Source organism: Podarcis pityusensis (assembly GCF_964106645.2).
Source record: "Podarcis pityusensis genome assembly, chromosome: 6".
Taxonomy (NCBI): Eukaryota; Metazoa; Chordata; class Lepidosauria; order Squamata; family Lacertidae; genus Podarcis; species Podarcis pityusensis.
Genome location: NC_138030.1, coordinates 50,408,365 through 50,430,558, shown reverse-complemented (window position 1 = coordinate 50,430,558; position 22,194 = coordinate 50,408,365). Strand labels below are relative to the sequence as shown.

Genomic DNA, 22,194 nt, shown 5'->3' with positions numbered 1-22,194 from the left:
TGCAGTCCGTGATCTAAGAATCCAAACCGTTCCTGTTTACACCATTTGCGAAGCCAGCTGTTCACTTCCACTATTTTCCCCTCTCTCCCTGGGCCACGTCGTTCAACTGGGAGGACAGATGAGATCACAATTTGTGCATTTAATTGCTTCAATTTCCTGTCCAGAGCCTCGTAGTCTCTTTTGATCTTCTGGAGGCTATTGCTTGCAGTGCCATTGGTTCCCACATGAACCAAGAGGAAGGGGTATTTGTCAGTGGGTTTTATGATTCCTTGCAGTCGTTCAGTTACATCTTGGATCTTAGCCCCGGGGAGACAGCACACTTCCCGAGACATCTTGTCAGGCCCACAGATCACTGCTTCTGTTCCCCTCAGTAGGGAATCCCCTATCATCACTACACGCCTCCTCTTAGGTTTGGTCGGGGTTCTTCCGTGAGCTGTCCGTTCCAAGGTCGCCTGCACATTCCCTGAGGACTGACTTTGCTGCTCGTCTTCATATACCTGATTGACTGTAATGAGGGAGAGATCCTCAAATGGAGTCTGCTCTTCGTCTTCCATGCTAGGGGAGAGGAACTCAAAGCGATTGTGTATTTCTAAACAATCAGAGCGAACCCTGGGCCTCCTACTTCTTTGAGTCACGTTTCTCCATATATCTGGCTCCTGTGTTGGTGAACTAGCCTCCTTCTCAGGGGAGTCCCCTGTCTCCTCCTTGGTGGAGACGGTGTGCTCTGTTGCTTCCAAGAAGAGCTCCAGCTCTCTAATTCTTTGGAGCGTAGCTACACGTTCCTCCAGTTGCTGGACTTTGTCTTCTAAGAGGGCAATCAACATGGTGATGCACAATGGGGCTTTTTCTACTGTGATGCCCCGTCTCTGCAATGCTCTCCCCAGGAGGTCCGCCTGGTGCTAATTCTACTTACTTTCCATACCAAATGAGGGTCTTTTCATTCAGCCATACACTTTAGTGTCTTTTAGTCTCAAATGATGGTTTTATCTGGCTTTTGTTTTTCCCCTGCTGTTTATGTTCATTGTCATTGTACTTTAATTGAAGCATGTTATTTTAAATGATTTATACAAACTGCTTTGTGAGGGTTATCCAAACACTTAAAATAATGAGCACACACTAGATACCAGGATCAAAAAATATAACTCTGGTGGAGATGCAGCTGTTCATTTCCCTCTCACCACACACACCACTTAATATATGAGGTGGGTGGCCATACATGCACAGGCACAATTGCACACGCAGGAACACAGGAAACTGCCTCATACCGAGTCAGACCACTGGCCCATCTAGCTCAGTACTGTCTACACTGACTGGCAGCAGCTCTCGAAGGTTTGAGCAAGGGGACATTTCTGGCTCTAGCTGGAAATGTCAGGGATTGAACCTGGGACCCTCTTGATAACAACAATAATTTTATTATTTATACCCCAGCCACTGGGCGGCTTCCAGCACATATAAAATATTGTAAAACATTAAACATTAAAAACTTCCCAATACAGGGCTGCCTTCAGATGTCTTTTAAAAGTTCTGTAGTTCTTTATCTCCCTCTTATGCAAGGCAGATGCTCTGCCACTGAGATATGGCCCTGAAACCTCAACCAATACATAAATGTAAAGGACTTTGGTTTTTGGTGCAAAAACTCAACATCACTACTCTTCTGGAATTTACCAGCTACAGGTGAATTTAAAATCTGAACTCAGATTTTAAGGATGAGTGTGTTCTGCTCAAACTTCAGGGAAAAATAATCTGCATATGGTTTTCCTGTTCTGGCTTCCCTGGTCTACTCACAGTGCTCAGTGCTTGTCCTTCCTTCTGTATAGTTCCATTACCCCACAACATTTCACAAAGTCAACATTTTCATGCATTCAGGATGAAACATATTCTGAAATGGAATACAAATCTAAAGCTGTATGCCATTCACAGAATTTATTCCATCTGAAGAATCTGTTGGTAAAGGGGAGGGGGGAGGCTGAAAGAGTCAAGACCCTTGAATATCCATTTCCTAAAATCAAAAGTACAATGCTCATACAGTGGTCTCCTGGGGGCATCCAGGCAGCTACTGCCTCCCTGTGCACAGCAGTATTCCAGCACCATATAAGCAATTTCATGCCTGTCAATCTTCCTGCTGCTGCCAATAAGTGATTGTAACCATGACAACAAGCACAGAGGAAATGGAGGGGAAGAGCAAAGGATGGCCCCCAGAGAGAGGCTGTGCTGGCGGCTAATCGGCCAGCTGTCAGTTACCTGGCTACTGAGGCATATTATCTGGAGACACAGTTATTCTGCACTCGCATGCCTGCCCCCACCGCACATGCAGCCCACAGATACAGGTGGAAGAACACACCAATGTGCATGCATGCAGCACTAAACAGTTCAAAGGCCATCCATATGCTAGCATCACTTTCAAGGCTGAGTTCTGCACTGGAGACCCAATTCCTCTATCATTTTTTTAAGCTCTCAGGACAATTAGGACCACCCTCATATCAATTTACTTGGGACATATCACGGAATGCCAGGTTTTGGTTTGAAAGCAGCCTAAGCGAGTAGACAGATGCCCATCTCCCCACAGTCACTAGGCATATAATATCCTGCAAAGGGAAAAGTATGTGGTCATGTCACTGGTGTTTAGAAGCCTGGGGTAGAGAGATCAGGCTGCTCAATAAGCTGCAAACGTAGGAAGGAGGTGAGGAAGAAGGCAGCATTTATGCCCCGAGGGGCAACTCAAATGAATCCAGTTCTGCATTGCTGTGTGCAAAAACTGAAGTGGGTGGAGGAGGGGAAGTGCGCCAGCTCCAGTGGTCGCCGACAACAGAAAAGCATGTGCATCAAGGCTGCCAGCAAGCATCCACAGACAATGCAATGGGGGGAGGGGGCAGCAGCACACTCAGAGAGGTCAAGGAAGATTCTTAAGAGCAACAGAGACTGAAAGGAGAAACAGAGCTTAATCCTGTTGATCCAGCCAGAATCATATTGCTATTCAACTTCCTCTCATTCCTCACTGATCTCTAGTGAAAACAATGGCACTGCATGCACACACACAACCCTTGTTGCTCCCTCCCTACAAAGCTTATGCAACCACTATCTTGCCCTGCTGCCACCCATTTTCAAACTAGTCTCTATGTCACATTTTTCCTTGTGGCCACCTAATGGCACCCAGTGTCTATCATTTTGGGCTTCTACACACAAGTTTACTTATTCCCTAAGGTAGCGAGTGCTTCTGTTGTAACCTATGGTTAAAACATTAAAGACTGACCGACTGAAAGTGAGTGCCAGTGCTATTCCGTGGCCTGTATTCTGATCCCTGAAACGCACAGTTATTGTATATTTACTAGTGATGTGTTTTAAGTTTCTTTAGACCTTGCTTAAGCTCTTATTTTTTTGGGGGGGACAGGGAGAATTATAATATTTTTAGACCACCTTTAAGGACAAAAACCCTCTCAAGGCACAATGCAACCATGATAAGAATGCTTCAGAAAAGCCAGTCTAGTTAAAAAATAATGAACATTCAGGCAACCCAAAGCTAAACTGACTCCCTTGGAAGGTGGTAGACTTTCCTTCACTGAAGGTTTTTAAGCAGAAACTGGATGGTCATATGTCATGGATGCTTCAGTTGAGATTCCTGGATTGCAGGGGGTTGAACTAGATGATCTTCAGGGTGCCTTCTAACTCTACACTTGTATGATTCTATGAAATCATAAAATACAGTCTAAAATCACCAGCTATAGCATGAAGCAAAACACAGTCTTAAGCAAAGGCCAGTGAGAACAGATTGCCTTTTAGTGCTCTCGTAATTGCTTATAGGGTTGATGATTTATGAACCATGACAAGGAAATATTCCAGAAGTGCAGAGCCACCACAAAAAGATCCTCTCTCATGTAGTGGTTGCTACAGGCAACATGGCACCTATGAAGGCTTCCAGTGGTGCCACTGGGCAGGTGCCCTAGACTCAGCTTTCATTAAAAAAAAGTCTCTATGAGCAAAATGTGTAGATACCTCCTAAGTGATTTCAATGAAATGTGAGTGATATGACTACCTTGTATATTTTTCCTGGTACTAAAGCATGCTCCCTGTTGTCATTACACAGCAACTACATCTGTGTATGTGTGATCTCCATAATCAGGACCAGCAAGACATTGCTGGTTCCTCATGGTAAGCATAAGGTTGTTGGGGGTATTTGTCTTTCTGTATGTACCACTTTGGTGTAGCTAGTAGTGGCTGAACCACCTCAAATCATGTAACTAGGACACATCTAAATTAGTCCTTGCTAGTGGTTTTTAAGTCATTCAGCAGATTGAGTTTAAATAAATGGTGGGTTGTAGCAGTAAGCATAATTCAGAATTTAATATTACTGCTAAAGAAGATTAACAAATTCCCTTTATGGTCCATTTTGAATAGGCTGCAATCAACTTAGTGCTAAGGGAATTGTTCCATCAGAACAAAAATTTATGCTTGTCCGACAAACCATCTCCCGCCCCGCCCCCGCCCCATTGTGGGGGTTCTTCTAACCCTTTGGAGTAGATCTGGGGATGGCACAGGGGTATGTGATGGGGGGGGGGGAGAAGGGAGAAGTCCCATTGTGGTCATTGCACTGGCTCCTGCTGGAGCAACAGTTTAGTTGAATATGGCCCAGTGTCACAACACACTTGAATACAAGTGAAATAATTACTTTACTATACACCTGACCTTATAATTCTAATTTGGCAACCACTAAGAAAATGCAAGAGACTATAAAGGTGATTATCCAATGTTAGCCATACTCATTCGAGTAAACCCACTGATATCAATGGGCTTGTCCACTGATTTCAATGGGTCTATTAAGAGTATGGCTAAATTGGATCACCACTCTCTAAGATCTAAACTCATGCACACACAGCCAATGCTCATCCAGCTCTCTCATAGGAACTGCATAGAATGAGACATTACAGCAGGGATGGAAAAACCTCTTCAGCCCAAAGGCCATATCTCTCATAGGCAACCTTCCAGAGGTTGCATGCCAGTAGTAAATAGGGTCAGAGGCAAAAGAGAACAAAGCAACAGCTGTGACTTGGTACAATAGACCACATTCCAGCTAAGCAAAAGTCAGGTTTTTACACATCCACACCTATTTCTCCATTCCCCATCCAGGCAAGAGACATTATCAATCACAGTTCAAGGACACATTTCAGCCCCAAAAAAGCACTTGAGGAAGGAGTGAAGTACAGCTGATGAGAAGTGTGGCCTGGGGAAGGGGCCTGGCCTGGGCAGCATCTTGAGGGCCAGAAAGAGACCTGGAGGGTCTCATTTGGCCTCCAGGTTTAAAGTCCCGACTCCTGCTCTACTTCAACCCTGAGGAGTTTGTTCTATTGCACCTTTATCCTTATGAAAAATGTATTTTTGAAATCTAACCCGTCTATTCTATTACCACTAAAGGCCAATGTTTCTCTTTTTTCCAGCAGCACTGGTAAATAGTGGTTTACTCTGCCATCCTTTTAGATATTTGAACACTGGTATCATGTTCCCTATAATTTTCTTTTATCTAAATTGAGCATGTTATACATTTCCAAGCCTATAATATCTGTTGTCATGAATAGTTCTGCCACCTGAAGAACCACAGCACTCATTTCCTTAAAAAAAAACAAAACCAGCTTTGTTGATGAGCCTGTGGGCAAGGTCTCTCACTCCCAGACATCAAGGATGTAATCTGTACTATGAACAAATACAGTCAGGGAAGGAGGGGTGTTGGGAGTAGAGAAGGAAAGAGAGATGAAAGGAGATAGGAAGCAAACTATATCACAGGCCCTGTCTGCTGACAGAAACTTCCCAATTATGTTTGCACCCAGAACCACACCAATGTAGTCACAACAGATTCTAGCTCTGCTAGTCATTAACAGATTTTGAAACAGACCAATAGTCCTGGACAACTCCCCTACTCACTTAGATTCCATACTGTGCCCAGAGGGGTTACTGAATTAATGCACACCAGTGAACCTCTACAGAAAAAAGGTGAATTCCTCCATTCATGACTACCTTTCATATCACACAAGACAAAGAACTACAACCAACAGCCACAGCAAATGAATTAACAGAGAGGTGATTTAAGACCTGGATGAAGACACAATGCAAGACTCTAATGGGTAGGGGCCCAAAGCTGAGCTGTCTGGCCACTCCATGAATTCTCTTGAAGCTTACGAGAGGATGCATGACATCCTTCCCTAGTTGAAATTAGAACAGAACCAACAGATGCTCTTGTAGATTGGCTGTGGCTACAGAATGTCTGTTTTGAAGCTTGGTAGAATTCTGTCTCACAAGAATCAACCGCATGATTATTTAAAAGTTAATAATACTAGTTTTAGCTTAATTTCAGTTCTCGTAATTCTGTTCTTATTGGTTGGTTTTAGCTTAATTTCAGCACTAGGTAATTCTGTTTTTATTGGCTGATACGTAGTAACTAAAAAAGTCCACAAAAGGTTGATGCTTGCTTGCCAATGGTTGCGCCAATTCAAGAGTTCCTCAATCTCCTCCCTTGCCCCCCATCTTCAAGAAGACCTGCGGAATTTATGTACTGTCCATGGATATGAAACTCTACACAAGCACACTCTATAACCTCTTTGTTGGAATCAGAGTGTGGTTCAGAAAGCTGATTGAAAGTTCTGTCAATACAGGTTCTCCCCTTGATTGCTGCATGTGGAAACAGTCAGCTTACAGGGGAGGCTGCACAACTGTAACCACAACTGACCCACAATTTGGAACCAACACTTACCTCTGAGCATCAGGCTGGGAAATGGCATTGACAATGGCCTCCACAGCTGTATCAAAGAGTTCTGGATCGCGCAAAGAGGTGAAGGCTGCCTGGATCAAGTTCTCACACTCCATCAGGGGAATCTCTAACTGCACCCAGCTCGAGAAGCACTTCAACACCTTCTGTTTAATGAAGCTGGGAGAGTCTTGTTGCTGTAGTAATTGCTCTAGCAGGGGGAAGACAGAACTGCACTCCTGTGCCAAGACGCTACGCACCTGCCCCTTACGGTACTGAGGCAGGCGGCTGGTTTGGAACTCCTCAGGCAGAACAGTCAACAGCTCTAAGAGTGCCAGGCAGCGTGCTCGCCCATCGACATTAGAGTCCTCTGCCTGAAACATGCGCACCATGTCAGCAACAGCACATGGCCAGGCCTCTGGCATCATGTTTAGTGCTAACGAAGCCAGTGCCACACAAAGCCGGGTCAGCACAATCTTGGAACCACTAGCAAAACGGGTTATTTGGCTGAAGAGCTGTGATTTGAGGCTTTCATACTGGTCAGCTGGGATGTCATTCCAGTAGCGTGAAATCTTGATGTGGAGGGCGCTGGCCCCAAAGTACTGGATCTCAGGCACCTTGTCCATATCGAGAAGTAGCCAACTGAAGTGCCAGGCTTGTGGTGAGACTTGAGCTTGCATCAACCATTTCTGAGCCAGATTCTTGTTTTCAATGTTGGGGTCATAATACAACTGGTGGAGTGCCTAGGTAGAAGGTAGAAAATAGCAACTTAGCCACTATTTTATATATGCTTGTAAGACAGTAAAAAGCCAAATCCAGATCCCTTACTGTTAGGTACCTGGTTCATGAAACGTTAACTCTCTCCATACTACAAAAAAGAGTAACACCCTTGCTCTCCCGTACTTTAGATCAGAAGAGGGCAGATATGGTTGAGTGGAGACGATACTACAGATAACCATGCAATCAAGTACAACACAGCAGTTGGGGACTGGTAAAAGTCTCAACTGCCCTCAACAGAAGAAATTCAGGATAAGAGTATTCTAAGTCAGTGAACAGAAAGTGTTAATTACTACAGTGGTACCTCTGGATGTGAACGGGATCCATTCCAGAGCCCTGTTCGCATCCAGAAGCGAATGCAATCTGCATCTGCGTGTGTGGCGATTCGCCACTTCTGCGCATGATGTCATTTTGACCGTCTGCGCATGCACAAGCAGTGAAACCTGGAAGTAACGCGCTCCGTTACTTCCGGGTCGTCACAGCGCGCAACCCGAAAATACTTATCCCGAAGCTACTTCAACCCGAGGTATGACTGTATTTCAAACCTTTAGTGCTGTAATAATATCCTTCCACAATGAAGAGCTAACTAGATGTGAAAGCAGCAGCCTCATGTTTTAGAACTAGGAATGGTAGAGAACAAATATAAGGGAGCAGCAATTTAATGAGGAAAGCGGGGAAATGGAAGAAGTTGCTGAACACTTCCTCTGCCCTAGCTGCTTATTTTTAAGTTGGGTTCCAAAACATGACGAGAGAAAAGTATTTGGGTGGCAATTCTGAAACAGAAGATTCAGAATCCCCTTTATATTACCTGTTTCTATAATACATTACAATCACCTCCATCCCACACTTAATACCTGTTCATCATGGTGCTGTCACATCTAGGTGAACCCAGTTTTCAGTGCCACTTTGCTGAACACACAATGCAATATTCCCCACCAACCAAAACCTTTTATTTCTGTATTTTACATATGGGAATTACAGTCTGGTCCATCTTGGTAGTGGCTGTTTCCTGGATATATTGAGTTATAGCTAAGGGCTACTCCACACGTCCAATGCCTAGAAAGCACAGGTCTGAAAGGTTTTCACCTTGCCCCATGCTTTCTAAGCATGCGTCCAGGCGGTTTTGCATTTGCCCTACCACTTTCTCTGGGAAAACCCACTCTTCACTGCTGAGTCAGAGCAAACGTCAATCTGCTGAAAATTTGACTGACATCTGCTAAGATGTAGTGGCAACGAGAGGGTTTCCCCAGAGGAAGCAGAGGGGCAATGGAAGTGTGAACGAGCCCTGAAGTTCACTTTCTTTACATAGACAGTAAATTCTTCCCTACATAGCTAGTAAATTCTTTTCTGTCTCTCACTCAGAAAAGCTGTGCACCTGCCCATCAGAGGTGAGCTATAGCAGTCACTCAAAACAACTCCCTGTACCTTGTGGCAGACTGCCAGTAAGTTAAAAGTGAAGCCAAGGGTGGTTTGATTTCTCCACTACCTTTCTGCTGAAGAAACAGAGAAGTTTGAATGGGTGCAAAACCTATTTGCAACTCATGTCACAAACCTGTCTTTGTGCAAAAGGAACAACTCATTGGGCCCTCAAAGATACATTTTTGGAAGTGAGGCTCTCTGAATTTTGGGTTCAGGTTACCAAAATTACTCAGCTACTATTGAGTATCCTGAGCTTGCCAATGAAGCAAAATCTGTGCTGCTGCCATTTGATAGTGCATATATTTGCGAGACAGGTATTTCAGCAATAACTACTATGAAGACAGTATAAATACTATAAATACAGTAGCCGGCTATGTATCAATAACGATATGAGACTATGCTTGACAACCATCAATCCCCACATTGATCTACTCATTAGCGAAGTGCAAGCTCAGCCATCCCACTTATACTTGCCAAAATGGACTTTATTGTGAATAAAGCTATTTAAAATATTCATAGTTCAAAATATCTAACACTGCTTGTGTAATAGCATGTTTTTAAAATATTTTTAATAGCTCATGAAGCAATATTCTGTAACCAGGTGATTGGTGGTTACATTCCCATAAAAAACTGAGTATCTCTGTAAGTATTATAAATATTTCAACAAGTTCCATATTAATAGGGGCATTAAATAAATTTTTGCTTGGATGCCTCAAATAATGGTTATAAAATAGGCAAACGTGCAGTTAAAATGCATGAAATCAACAGCTGTTGAAGACCTAAAGTACAAAACTCATGTGACTTTAATAGTGGATCATCATAATAAAAAGGTTGGGAACCATTGCTTTTAACAATGCAAAATGTTGAAAAACAGAGACCACAAAACTGATTAGTTTTATCAAATGTAAAAACAAGAAGTCTCTAAACATAAATGCAAATATTTTAATGGGTAGGTGTAGCAAAGGGGAAAAATACAATATGAAGTCATATAGCTCCAGATGTTTTAAGCAGTGCCTACAAAGAAAAGCATCAGGCTGCTGATCAACGAGTGCATTGTGCAGCCATGGCCTGACTTTGTGTCAGGTTCTCCACAAATTGTAGAGTAATCAATGATATTTCTCAAGATGTGGCACAGACTGCACTCGGTCCTTGTACAAATCTGAAGCAGACTACAAACACACATAAAATTCCTATTAACTACTGAACTTTATAGTAGGTTCCCATGCAGCCAAAATCTATTGAAATAGAAGGGTTAAAATTATTTATATTTTTGAGCAAGGATTGTCATTAGGTAACCAAGTTTCTTAAGAGCCTCCAACACCAAAACAGAAAGCAGAGTTTGACAGCTTTCATGAAGGAGGACAGTAAACCATGCCCATTTGTATTTGGATTGGTACGATATAATTTGTCCATTGTGGTCTGGAGTAAGATGCAAACTGACAGACAACCAAATTTGCAGATGATGCCAAATTATTCAGGATGGTGAAATCTCAGCAAGACTGAAGAGCTCCAGGATGCTGTCCCTAGCTGGATGAATTGGCAACAAAATGGCAGCTGAAATCCAACATTAATAAGTACATGAATAAACATTACACCACTCGGGCTTTAAGTTTGCTCACACACTTACTGTATGTAGTCAGCACATAACTAACACAGTCACAGAAACACACAGGAGCTCAACTGCTGCATAAACTAAACCCTCCCTACACAAGTGTCTCATGACTTGACCTGCTGAGACTTCAAAACCTCCAGATCAGGGGTAGGCAAACTAAGGCCCGGGGGCCGGATGCGACCCAATCGCCTTCTCAAGCCAGCCCACAGACAGTCCAGGAATCAATGTGTTTTTACATGAGTAGAATGTGTCCTTTTATTTAAAATGCATCTCTGGGTTATTTGTGGGGCATAGGAATTCCTTCATTTCCCCCCAAAAAAATTTAGTCCGGCACACCACATGGTCTGAGGGATAGTGGACTGGCCCATGGCTGAAAAAGGTTGCTGACCCCTGCTCCGGATAATGCATCTTAAAGTAACAGCATACATATGCCCCTTCCTCTAGACAAGGGAGGCAAGGGCATTGTAGGGATCTTTCAAACGAGCACTTTAAAAGTGGCAATAATGGTTTCTCAAGCCTCAGACCAGCTTTATGGGTTCAACACCATAAGGAGTTGGCATACAGCGTCCAATCCGGTGACTAAAGAAATGGATGCAGAATGGAGTGTCGTAAGAAAGCCTGAAATACTGTGCTATTCTTGGGCCAATAGAAATGGCAAAGTTTGTAACGTTATATCTTGTAAGCAGCCCAGCATGCACGGCACTTTCAGTGCAACAGAGTGAGGTCTCGCCAGCAAAGGATCACTGCTGGGAAAGAACTCACCTAATGAACACCACAGCACATGGTATACTAATGTAGTTCAACTGATGAGACAACACTATTGACACCCTGAGCCTTAACCAGAGACCCAAAACAGGATTCATTTCTTTTCTCTGACCTCTCAAGCAGATTGGCACTGGGTTTGCTTTATTAAAGGAGCATGAATGAAAATGTGACATATCAGGTTTTGATGCTTAAGTAGTAGCAGCAACTGCCACAAGCTCAGTGTCCCTGGTGCAGTGCTTCCTCCTTCCAGGCCTCCTCTGAGCTTTTGAAGAGTAAGAAAATAGCAGTTTGTCTCCTTGACAGCACTATGTAAATAACAGCAAGCTGAATTCTCAAAGTCCCAGAGACTAAGTGAGAAGAGGAGTTCCAGCAGATATCAACAATTAAAGATAGCATGAGTACATGAGGCCACTCCAGGTTAGTGAACACACAAAACCCATCCCGTGTTCCTATACAATCTCTCTCCCTGGAATTGCAGGAGATGCAGTTGTTTGAGACATACTTCTTGCTCCATCAAACTGAAGTGAATGGAGACCAACATGATGACACTGTGCACACTCAGGATATGGCCTCATAATCCAATGACCCCAATGGGCCAAAGAGGGACTGTATGGCTGCTGACTCTGCAGCGACTACCACTCCTCACCTCCTGGAAGGCATTCTGGGTTGCTTTCCTTTCAGTCCTGTCCAAAGCACCCAATATCTTGATCTCCTGAACAGCACAGCCAATTGCCACCAAGCAACAGGAACCATAGCAACCAGAGCATCATCTGTTCATTCAAGCAAAGACCTAGCCCTCTCCACTATGGCGTAGAGGGCACAGGCAATCTACATAGAAGGCGGAAAGGTTGCTGAGCATTGCCCTGGTTCTGCAGTACTGAGCGCAGTCAGCTGCAACCACAGTCTCAGTTCTGCCACAATACAGGCGTGAACATAACAAGCATTTTCCTCCCACCCACTTGAGCCAAATATTGATGGGCCCATATTATAGAGTTCTGTGCCAACCAAGCCGCCAGACATGTTTGCCAGCAGCCAATGACATCCTTCAACACATCGAAAACATTGCTGGCATTACCCACTGCCTTCAACCCCCACAGTACGCAACATACTGTCACCCCAAAGACAGTAAAGTACATAACAGAGGAAGATGGGCCAGCCTTCAGCACCAACAGACCAACAGCTTAAGAAGACTAGATGGTAGTGATGGTGTTATTTAGAATGTTTGTACCCAGTCTTCACAGAAAAGGCTTGCAGAACAGCTTACATACAGTACAATCAACTAAAACAAGTTTATTTAAAAAAGCTAATTCAGTAACAAAAGAGCAGCTTCTAGCAATAGCTCTTGCTACAGTGAGTATGCCACTACTACTGACTAGAACTAGGGAAGGGGCATGAGTTCTAGGGCTCAAGCTGCAATGTGGTTGAAGCTTGACATTTAGGAGTGACAGAAGAAGAGTGATGACCCAGGGCTGATCTTCGGAACAGAAGAGTGTTCAAAGAATGCAGATTCTGGGAGAAAGAAAGCCTACAGTTAGAGCAGCAGCTGAAGTTCCAGACAAAGGAACACATAAGGATTCACATTCTTCACCTCTAGTACACTAGAGTCAGCTTCTTTACAAGAGGAAAGTACTGCAGACACTTGGTGTGGGTGTACACACACACACAAAATTTACAAGAAGGGGATCATATGCCCAGTTAATGTTAACCCTACAAAAGAATCAAGACTACAAAAGTCACAGAAATATGCAGTCCATGTCAGAGATTGCTTCTTGCTAGCAAATTGCTTTAAAAAATAAACTCTCAAACTGAAACATCACAAACTGCCTCTTTCACTTACTTTCTAAAATGGGCTATAGACAAGGGCTAGCATGATTGGCCATCTGTCGTCATGAAGGAAACACCTATTACTTGCTGTTAACTAGGAGGTATACAAGAACAACAGAATATATGGCTGACTCTTTGCTTGGCACAAGAGACCAGCATTGATCACAGTTGCAACCATGAAACCAGGCGACACAATACCGCAGGCTACACAATATCCTTTGTAAGCAAATTCAAACATACCCTGTAAAAAACAGAAGCCCCATTGTCTATGAGTAATGACATCTTGTACCGCAGGAACAAAAAACTTCTTTCTAACATGCACAGCACCAATACCTTCTGCAACACAATTCATAATGAACAGTGTAAAGCAAACCTAAGAAGCCACAATATGCACAGGTAGTGGTTTGCTCTGTTCCAAATACTCCAGCATCCTATCCCTGGAAATCAAGCAGAGGCATGTCCTTGGGGAAGTCACTTTTAGCTGATGCCAGCACAGGGTTGTGCCAGGCAACCCAAAACTGTTAGAGCTAAAGATGGTGTGTTCTTGGACCTGTTGCTTTGCTGCTCTCAACAGCAGCACTTCCAGGGCTAGCTCTGTGCAAGTGGAGAGGCCATGTGCTGGTACTATGATTCATAAGACCAGGCATAAGACAAAATAACCCAGTTATCAGCAGAAGTATAGTGTCCAGATCAAGGGAAGCAATATTACCACTCTATTCTGCCTTGGTAAGACCACATCTAAAGTACTGTGTCCAGTTCTGGGTTGAAGGAGTTGGGTATGTAAAGATGAGAAAGACAACCATCTTTAAATATCTAAAGGGCTGTCACATGGAAGATGCAGCAAGCTTGTTTTCTCCTGCTTTGGAGGCTAGGACCCAAACCAATGGATTCAATTCACAAGAAATGAGATTCCAATTAAACATTAGGAAGAACTTTTTGACGGTAAGAGCTGCTTGACAATTGGAACAGACTCCATCGGAAGGTGGTGGATTCTCCTCCACTGGAAGTTTTCATGCAGAAGTTGGATAGCCATCTGTCATTAATGCTTTAGTTGAGATATCTGCATTACAGGGTGTTAGAGTAGCGATGACTCTAAGGGTCCCATCCAACTCTACAATTCTATGATTCTAAGTAAACAAGGCCAGCCGGTGAAACTTGAGCTAAGGCTTGCACTCGTGACCACTATCATTCTGCAGACTTCCATTTGAAATGAAATGCTACTATACCCTGAAAGTCCAATGAAATCCTCAACAGTACTATGGAAATTTACTGGAAAAGGAGCAGGTCAGGAAAGCTACTCCCAGTTGCATACAAGGAAGGGGATCTTCAGACTACTTTGACAACAGTAAATCAGCAATAGCATTTTTAAAGAGTCAAAGAGGCAGATTCACTTGTATTTCTATTCCCCAATATCTTGGTCTGAAGGCAGCTGTCTCAGCTGTCACATCACACAGGCCTGCGGCTCACCACCTCAAATTAGAAGTGATGGAAACCAAAACCTTTTTATCCAGGGAGAGAGCCTAGATGATACAGCCCTCACCTCAAATACACACACATGCCCACAAGAAAAGGGGAATAGCAGGGGACGTGGGAGGATTTGATTTATTAATTTCATTTATATATCACCTTTTCCTTCGAGGAGCTCAGTGTGGTCTACATGGCTCTCCCCTCCCCAGTTTATCCCCACATCAACCCTGTGAGGTAGTTTGGCTGAGAAATCCAAGGTCACCCAGTGAGCTTCATGGCTGACTAGAGATTCAAATTCTGGTCTCCCAAGTAATAGCCCAACACTTTAACCATTAAAACACACTGGATTGAGAACAAACACAATCACACAAATGCAGAAAGGTTATGTCTGATGTTGAAGCCATAAAGTTAACAGGAACTGCTGCCTAAGTACCATCAAGATGGCTATAGGAAGAGTGGAGTGCATGTGTGTACAGATTCAACCCAATGTCTTCCAGTGGTGGAAATGTGGTGTTTCCAAGGTGTTCCCATCTTCAGATTCATTTTTTCTATTTTTTACCAACTTATTGAAGCCAGAGAAATATGAATTTTTTACACATCTCTTATTGAAAGTGCAACCATTTTTTCCTGTACCCCAAACAATTGTTGTATTACACACAGCATAAGATAATTCCTCTATACATTTTCACATCCCTTGGCTTCTGCTGGGAGATAAGTCACCTCCTTAGGGTCACCCTATAAAAAGCGCAAAATGGCAATTTACACCCTTGCCTCTGACCTGAAGCCTTTATCCAATGTGAAATGCCACCAGAATACTTCACTCTAAGCCAAATGGGCCTGTGTTATCACAAGACCAAAAAGGCTTTAGATGTAAGGGCATGTCTCTGGTTTCATTGGAGTTTCTTGCATCCTGTCTGTACTCCTGTGTGAAAAGCTAGCTTGTCTAGGCTAAGAAACAGAAAAGCTACCTGGTTTGCTCTCTGGCTAAGAGTAAGAAAGACCTTTCCCAAAAAACCCCACAAAAAACCCCAATGTTTTGAACACTGTACCATAAATATTCCTTAGGGTTAAAATCTAAGCTGCACTTTAATTGGTATAACTGTTTTAACTTCCTTGTCCTTTGTGTTGCTTTTCCCAAGCTTCCCCTGCTCACTGAAGTTTTGAACTGGATAATTCAAACATTCAGAACCAATTAAGCGTCTTCATTCATATACTAATGTGTGAGGTTGGGTAGCTCTGCACTGAATACGAAAGAAGTGCCTAGTATTAGTTCAACCCCTGCCTGTGACAGCAAGATGTCATTAACTACTTTAGTCTAAATGTCTGGTACAGTGATAACTACAAATCAAATCTATGAGCTCCTGCAAAAGCTGGTTAGCCTACTCAGTCACCTCAGGGCTGAACTGGAGCATGAGCATATTGGTTTGGCTAGATGCTGACTCCCTGGATCTGTGGCACCTGCCATGAAGAGGCAGCCTCAAGACCAGAGAGGATTGTTATTACAAAAATACACCACGTGTGTAAGAAAGCAGTCTGAATCTACCCTGGCAGAGTACCCCTTTCTGTCACTTGCAGCAAAAAAAAGCCTTGGGCTGATGAGTCAAATGCATGGCAGATTTGACCCTACTCAAAAACCTGTATCTTGACCCCAATAGTCAATGCTTCCTGCAGCATAAACTGGCACTAAATACAGACTATTATGGCACAATCGCCTGCTTACACCCTTCCTCCTCAGTCAGCCAACCAATCTCCACTATTATAGCATAACAGTTGTATCTTACGGGAAAGCTTGATGCAAGCAGTGCTAGGCAGCGAAGCAAAGAAGGTTTGAGACAGACGGGGGGGTGGGGAGCCAAAGCATCCTTGAGAGCCTGCTACAGCCCTTCCCAGCCAGTGTGGAAGCCATTCTGGCACACCCCTGATGGCTCCAACTTCTACCCCAGCACTTGCTGAGCTAATCACCACCTGGGGTGTACTGACCTTTCTTGATGTCAACATTTGCTCTATTGTCAGCTCGCACAAAGAAGCTGCCTGTGCGTTCCTTCCAGAGGGAATTATAAAGCAGCATTACCCAGTAACAGATTAGGCCACAAAAGCTAGTGCTGCTACATAACTTTGCAGAAAGGCACAAACCCTTATTCCATATGCACTATGATAGTGGGAGGTTTTTAACATCATGGCCTAAAATCTTGGACTAGGAGTCTGCCATTCCTGGCTATGGATCTAATAAACAAAGAAAGGGAAGCAAGTCAGGTTCCATATCCAGCTAAAGATGTACCTTGGTGAGTTGTCACTATCTGGGCTTTGCTAGGAAGAGGGCTAAATGTCATAATCCCTACTAGTGAGCTGCCTGGAACCTGTGTGACAATTTAACACGAGCAGAATGACAGAATTCAGGGTGCAATAGGGAGTGGCTGCTCCAGTGCTTCTGAAAATACAATGGGCAGCAAAGGCAGGTTAAAGCTGCCTGAATAGTGACAGGTCCACAACAGAGCACTCTACAAAGCCACAATGGAAGATGTGTGTTGTTTAACAGAAATAACAATTTCCATCCTGCAGAACTTTACTCAACAGAAGGGGAGAAAAATAAACTGTTCAGGACTAACCCTAAACTGCTTTTTAATTTCTTTCAGGCCAAAGTATACCAGTTTCAACCAGGAAAATAAAATTTCTGTAGTATGTATAACTTATTCAAAGTGAGTGCACTTATTCTGCTTTTCCTAGACATGGAGCTATGCAGGCCACAGAGCTCCAGTTCCATGGCCCCTAGGAAACTTACAAGGTTAGAAACTTACAAGGCTAGAAATGTTCCTTTTCATTTAAAGATAAATTATATTCATCATAATCAATTATAATGAATTATACATATGCCCAATGTGGGAAACGGGAGCAGATTGGAGTTCTACTTACACTTGAGTGAAATCTCCAAAAACACATAGTTATAGATATTTCTAAGTATCATTCCTTAACAACCTCTCAAAAACAGCTCCAAGCTCATGCTTTTCTATCTTGTAAGTGTAGAATTTTATTCTTACAAACAGGCAGCAACAGTTAAGACACCAATCACTTGGCAAAGTGAAATCTTCACTATTATCATAACACAGACTGCCCCACAACTTAAGATGGAGCCTCAAGAAATATGGTGCCCTTTCAGTAACTAGTACCACAGCATCCATTCTTCTTGCTTCTCCTTGTTAATGTCCATTATACAGCACATCACAGTCCAGAGATAAGGATAGTTTACCTGGATACAGATAAAGAGCTGTTTTACTGCAATATACTGTAGTGACTATGAGTGTGAGCTTTGATTGGGAAGTCCATCTTCAATCCACACATAAACTCACTAGATAGTCTTGAATAAGCTACTATTCATCAGCTTCAACATTCAATCTGCAACATGGGAACAAAAATACTTGTCTACAGTATATGGTTGTTTCTGATCTTTCAAAAATGCATTGTATAAATCTGAAGCACAATTGTATTTTAATTAGCAGCCTGCCTTCCACAAGGCCACCACAGAGAATTTTGAGAAATAGCTGCAAAAGCATTACAGTGAAGGAATGTGGAACAATTACATAGGTAAGATCCTCTTTAGCCTTGAACCAAGTGGTGGCACTCACTCTAGTCTAGCATATTTGCCAGTGAAGTTGTGGTATGCCTATAGCAGAGGTGGGCTACCTGCTAACCAATTTTTAAAAACCCTCAGCAAGCCATCTCTGGCAAGAGTGATCTCCCCCTGCCCCCAGCCTGCTGGCCAGCGAGGAGGAGGAGAAGGAGGAGAGAGGGAGAGAAAGAGAGAGAGAGAGAGAGAGAGAGAGAGAGAGAGAAAGAAGTAAGGAGTGGCAGAAAAGAGAAAGGAAAGCTGGTGGCAGCCCCACCCATGATCAGCATGCAGTCCCCGACAGACAACTGCTAAGGGAATGAGGCCCTCAAAAATAAAAGGTTACTCTCATTACAAAATTCATGTAAATATAGGAAGCTGCCTTATAATATGACAGACTATTCTAAGTGGAAGGAGCTCTCCAGGGTCTGAGACAGAGGTCTTTCCCATCACCTGCCATCAGAACCTTTTACATGGAGATGCCAGGAGTCATAGCCAGTATTACAATACCATTTAAATAACTCCTATGAATTAGGGAACATTTATACCTACATCTAAAAGAGAACAGAGGCAGGTGATTACACAACTGCCAAAAGAATAAAGCAGTCACCAGACAACAGTTCATCTTCCAGGTGCGTTTCTAAAGGCCACTTTGCTTTCTACAACTAGAGGGTATCTCCTGAGGAGTGAAGCTAAAGGAGAAAGCCCAAAGTGCCATGAGTTCTGACTATGACATGCTAAGGATTCAATGAGTAACAGGATGCCTTTGGGTATGCTGTCAGGGCAGATCATCACTTCTGCAAATGCCCCCTCAAGCCAGCAGCAGTAGTGTCAGCCCCCCCGCCAGGCTCATCATGATACGCTCTCAGAAGGAGGTAAGCGGAGGAAAGGTTCCCAGATTATAACGTAAGGACCAATATTACTGCCACTCCAAAGAGAGAGAGTGTGTGTGCGATTCAATGGGATTCAGAGGCTACAGTAGTGCAAATTAAACCGTGAAGCCAATGTCAGAGACCAATAACATGCCAAGGGCACTCTCAATCCCCTGAAAAAGATCAAGATGGGAGCAGCTATGCCCACCGAATAGGTGAAGTACAAAACTACTGGAACTCAAGACAGGATTGCCTGAGACAAATGTACACTAAAAGCCTGAGCACATTGAAAGCTCCTAATCCCGTGTGCGGAAATTAACTGGGGTGCAGGATAAGGCACTTCCACCCAAGCCACCCCGCAACCCCAACACAGGTACCCTAAAGCGGCCCCTCCTCCCCACCTCTCACCTTCTCCACGTTCTCCACGGTGAAGTCCAGGGTCTGCGGGAGGGCAGCGGCGGCAGCCTCCCCTCGGCGCTCCATGGCGCCGGCACGCCGACGGTCTGAGCCTCGCCCTGCACTGGGGCTCAGCTACAGGGGGGTAGGCGGCGGCGGCGACAGCATCTTGGGGTGGAAGGACGGGCGAAAGAAGAGAAGAGCAGCCCCCCAAACGACCGAGAAAGGGCAATTCTCTCTGCCTGTGTCTCGCCCGAAGGAAAGGGGAGTGCTACGTGTGCTCAGCCTGTCAATGGGAGGGGTTTTTCTTTTTTAAAAAAGGGGTGGGGGCTGCCGGATTCTTTCCCAATATTCTTCTTTTTTAAAGGCGCGATGTCTTATCAGCTTCTCTGCAAGAGGGATACATGCCTAGCTGCCCCCCACAGGGTGATGTGGGGGAGACGGGACTCTCAGCAGGGAAATAAGGGGCGAATATCCCGCCTGTTCCCAACAAGATTCAGAGTGAATGGAAGCTACCTGCCTCCGCCCCGGTAAAGCGCACGGACTATCTGCGCCCCGCCTTGAGCGGGATTATTGGGAGGGAGGGAGCACAGAAAAGGCTTGATAAACTGACGCAAATTTCCTGGGGAAGCGGGGAATCTGTCCTTCTGCCCTTAATGGCGGAGGAGGTACCTGCCTATCACCCGCCACAGACACAGACAGACAGAAGGGCGTCTGCCGGTCTCGTACTCGCCCGGCCCCTCCCGCTCAACGCCCTCCGAGGAGGGTCGCTCTATCTGCCTGAGGCGGCAACCGCTGCCGCCGCCACCGCCGCCGAGACGCCTCCCTGGCCGCTCAGTCGGACTAATTGACTGGCAGTTGGTCCGGGCACCCAGTGGGGCACCCAGTGAGAGCGGAGGGAGGGAGGGCCTCACGCGCTGCCGGGTTGTCTTCGCCAAAAGCCCTCTTGCCAGCTCGCTCGCTCGCTTCCAGTCAGGCGCCAAGAACAGCCGCTTCCCGCTGAGGACCAAGCTTGTGGCGGAAGGATCATGGGAGTTGTAGTTCCCAGCTCCGGAAGCGAGAGAGACATTGGCCGAGGGGTGCTCATGGGAGTTGTAGTTCTTGCAGTGTGGCGAGTCTCTGCCTACTGCACCCCCTGGTGGCGGGGGAAAAATAGTGAATCTCAGCTAAGCAGTGGGATTCTGCGAGACTGGGGCGGACGAAGTTGGAAGTGGCACCCCGGTAAGGGAGTCTGGTCCAGGTACCTCGTAGCAGCAGCAAATTTGCAGCTGGTATAAAATAGAATGTTATGGAAACGCTTAGGTAACCCATAAATCACTCAAAGCAACTTAAACAAGCATTCCCAATCCCGGTAGACAACCTTTCAAGTGGCATTGGTGGGTGGGGTCAGGTGTAAAAGAAGGCAGAGCATCGGATGTGACTCACCTTTGCGTAGTGGGCTACTTTTTACAGTTCAATGACATGTTCTGGTCAGATAAAAAAGCTGAGGGGGGCACAGAGCACGGTCAGTGACAATGCTGGATTAAACCCTGTGGAGGCCCCATGGCAGTTGAAATATTGGGGGAGGGCTCACAAATTATCTCCTAATACATTTTTTGTAATTTCTTAAAAGACCAAGTCAATATTATTTTGATCCATTGTCGAGGGGCCCCTAAAAGGCATAGGCCCATAGGCCAGTCAGTGAAGGATGTGGCCTGGGAGGTCTCAGGGCGGGAAAGAGAATTTGGAGAGCTACAATCAGCCCCCATCCCTGAGGTTCCTCAGCCCTGCTTAAATATTTAAACAACAAACAACGAAACCCTAAGACCACACCAGTCCCAGCAACATAAAAAACAAAACTAGGTGTCTTTATGAACCTGGGCAGAAAGGGGGGGGGGGCAGCTACTTTACAGATGCACTCCTACACTCTTTGACAGAGTAAGTCACCAGGACTAACTTCTAAGTAAACACTGCACAACAGGCGCCAGTATAAACACTGCTTAAGCTACTTGTGTGGTAGGCACTAGTCCAGGATTTAGTAATGTGTGAAACGTGTTTGCATAACTAACTGCTGGAGTACATGCAGTTATGCGTGCCTAATTTGTTATTACCATCACTTGTGTTTAAAGATTCTTTATTATTTGTTTATCCAATCCTGATCGGTAGTTGGATTTGTTCTTTTTAATGATTGGTGTAGATGGCAGGTTGTAAATATTTTAATTAATAAATAAAATAGCTTACCACTGATATTTACTACCTGCTAAATTTGAAAACATCTCAGATTATTCTGACCAGTGTGGGAGATGTGATTTGTACAATGTTGTCTCTAGTTTTAATGGGGTCTTACTTTTCATAATTTTTGTTTTCAGTGTGGAAAAGTCACTCCAACAGAACTCCCTTTTTCCTTTCAGGAATGTGTTGATAGATGCCAGCTTAACCTTGGCTCAAATTGGAGAAGCTCAGCAGCACAATCTATTCTTTACTACCTGTGCTGTTGTTAGAAATGAATAAAATAACATATTCTAAGCATTTCAGAGGTTTCTAGAACTTATTTTTATAATATCTGGCAACCATTTACCAACACTGGATGTCAGCGGATTCAGTTTTGAATAAAGGAACGTCAACTGCCATGTTAAGATGGACTAGTCTGTAATACTTTTCACAAAGTTACTTAACGTTTGTTGCACAAAACCCTCTTTTTACCCTGAAACTGAGGTGCGAGGACTCCCAGGATTTGCAGGTTTTTACCTAG

General features: G+C 44.3%; 1 protein-coding gene across 4 annotated transcripts in view; it reads right to left on the bottom strand.

Annotated features, from left to right (window-relative positions):
* The window catches only part of IPO13 (importin 13), a 47,077-nt gene extending 26,785 nt beyond the window's left edge, over positions 1–20,292 (bottom strand). For 2 of the 4 annotated variants that reach the window (XM_081009357.1, XM_081009358.1), the window contains exons 1-2: positions 19,476–20,292; positions 6,737–7,473 (exon numbers count right to left, since the gene is read on the bottom strand). In XM_081009357.1, the coding sequence (XP_080865483.1) occupies positions 6,737–7,473; positions 19,476–19,550 (812 nt within the window). In that variant the 5' untranslated portion in view covers positions 19,551–20,292. The remainder of the gene's footprint in view (positions 1–6,736; positions 7,474–19,475) is intronic. The other 2 variants (XM_081009360.1, XM_081009359.1) reach the window with 2 other exon arrangements.
* Positions 20,293–22,194: the final 1,902 nt, after the last annotated feature.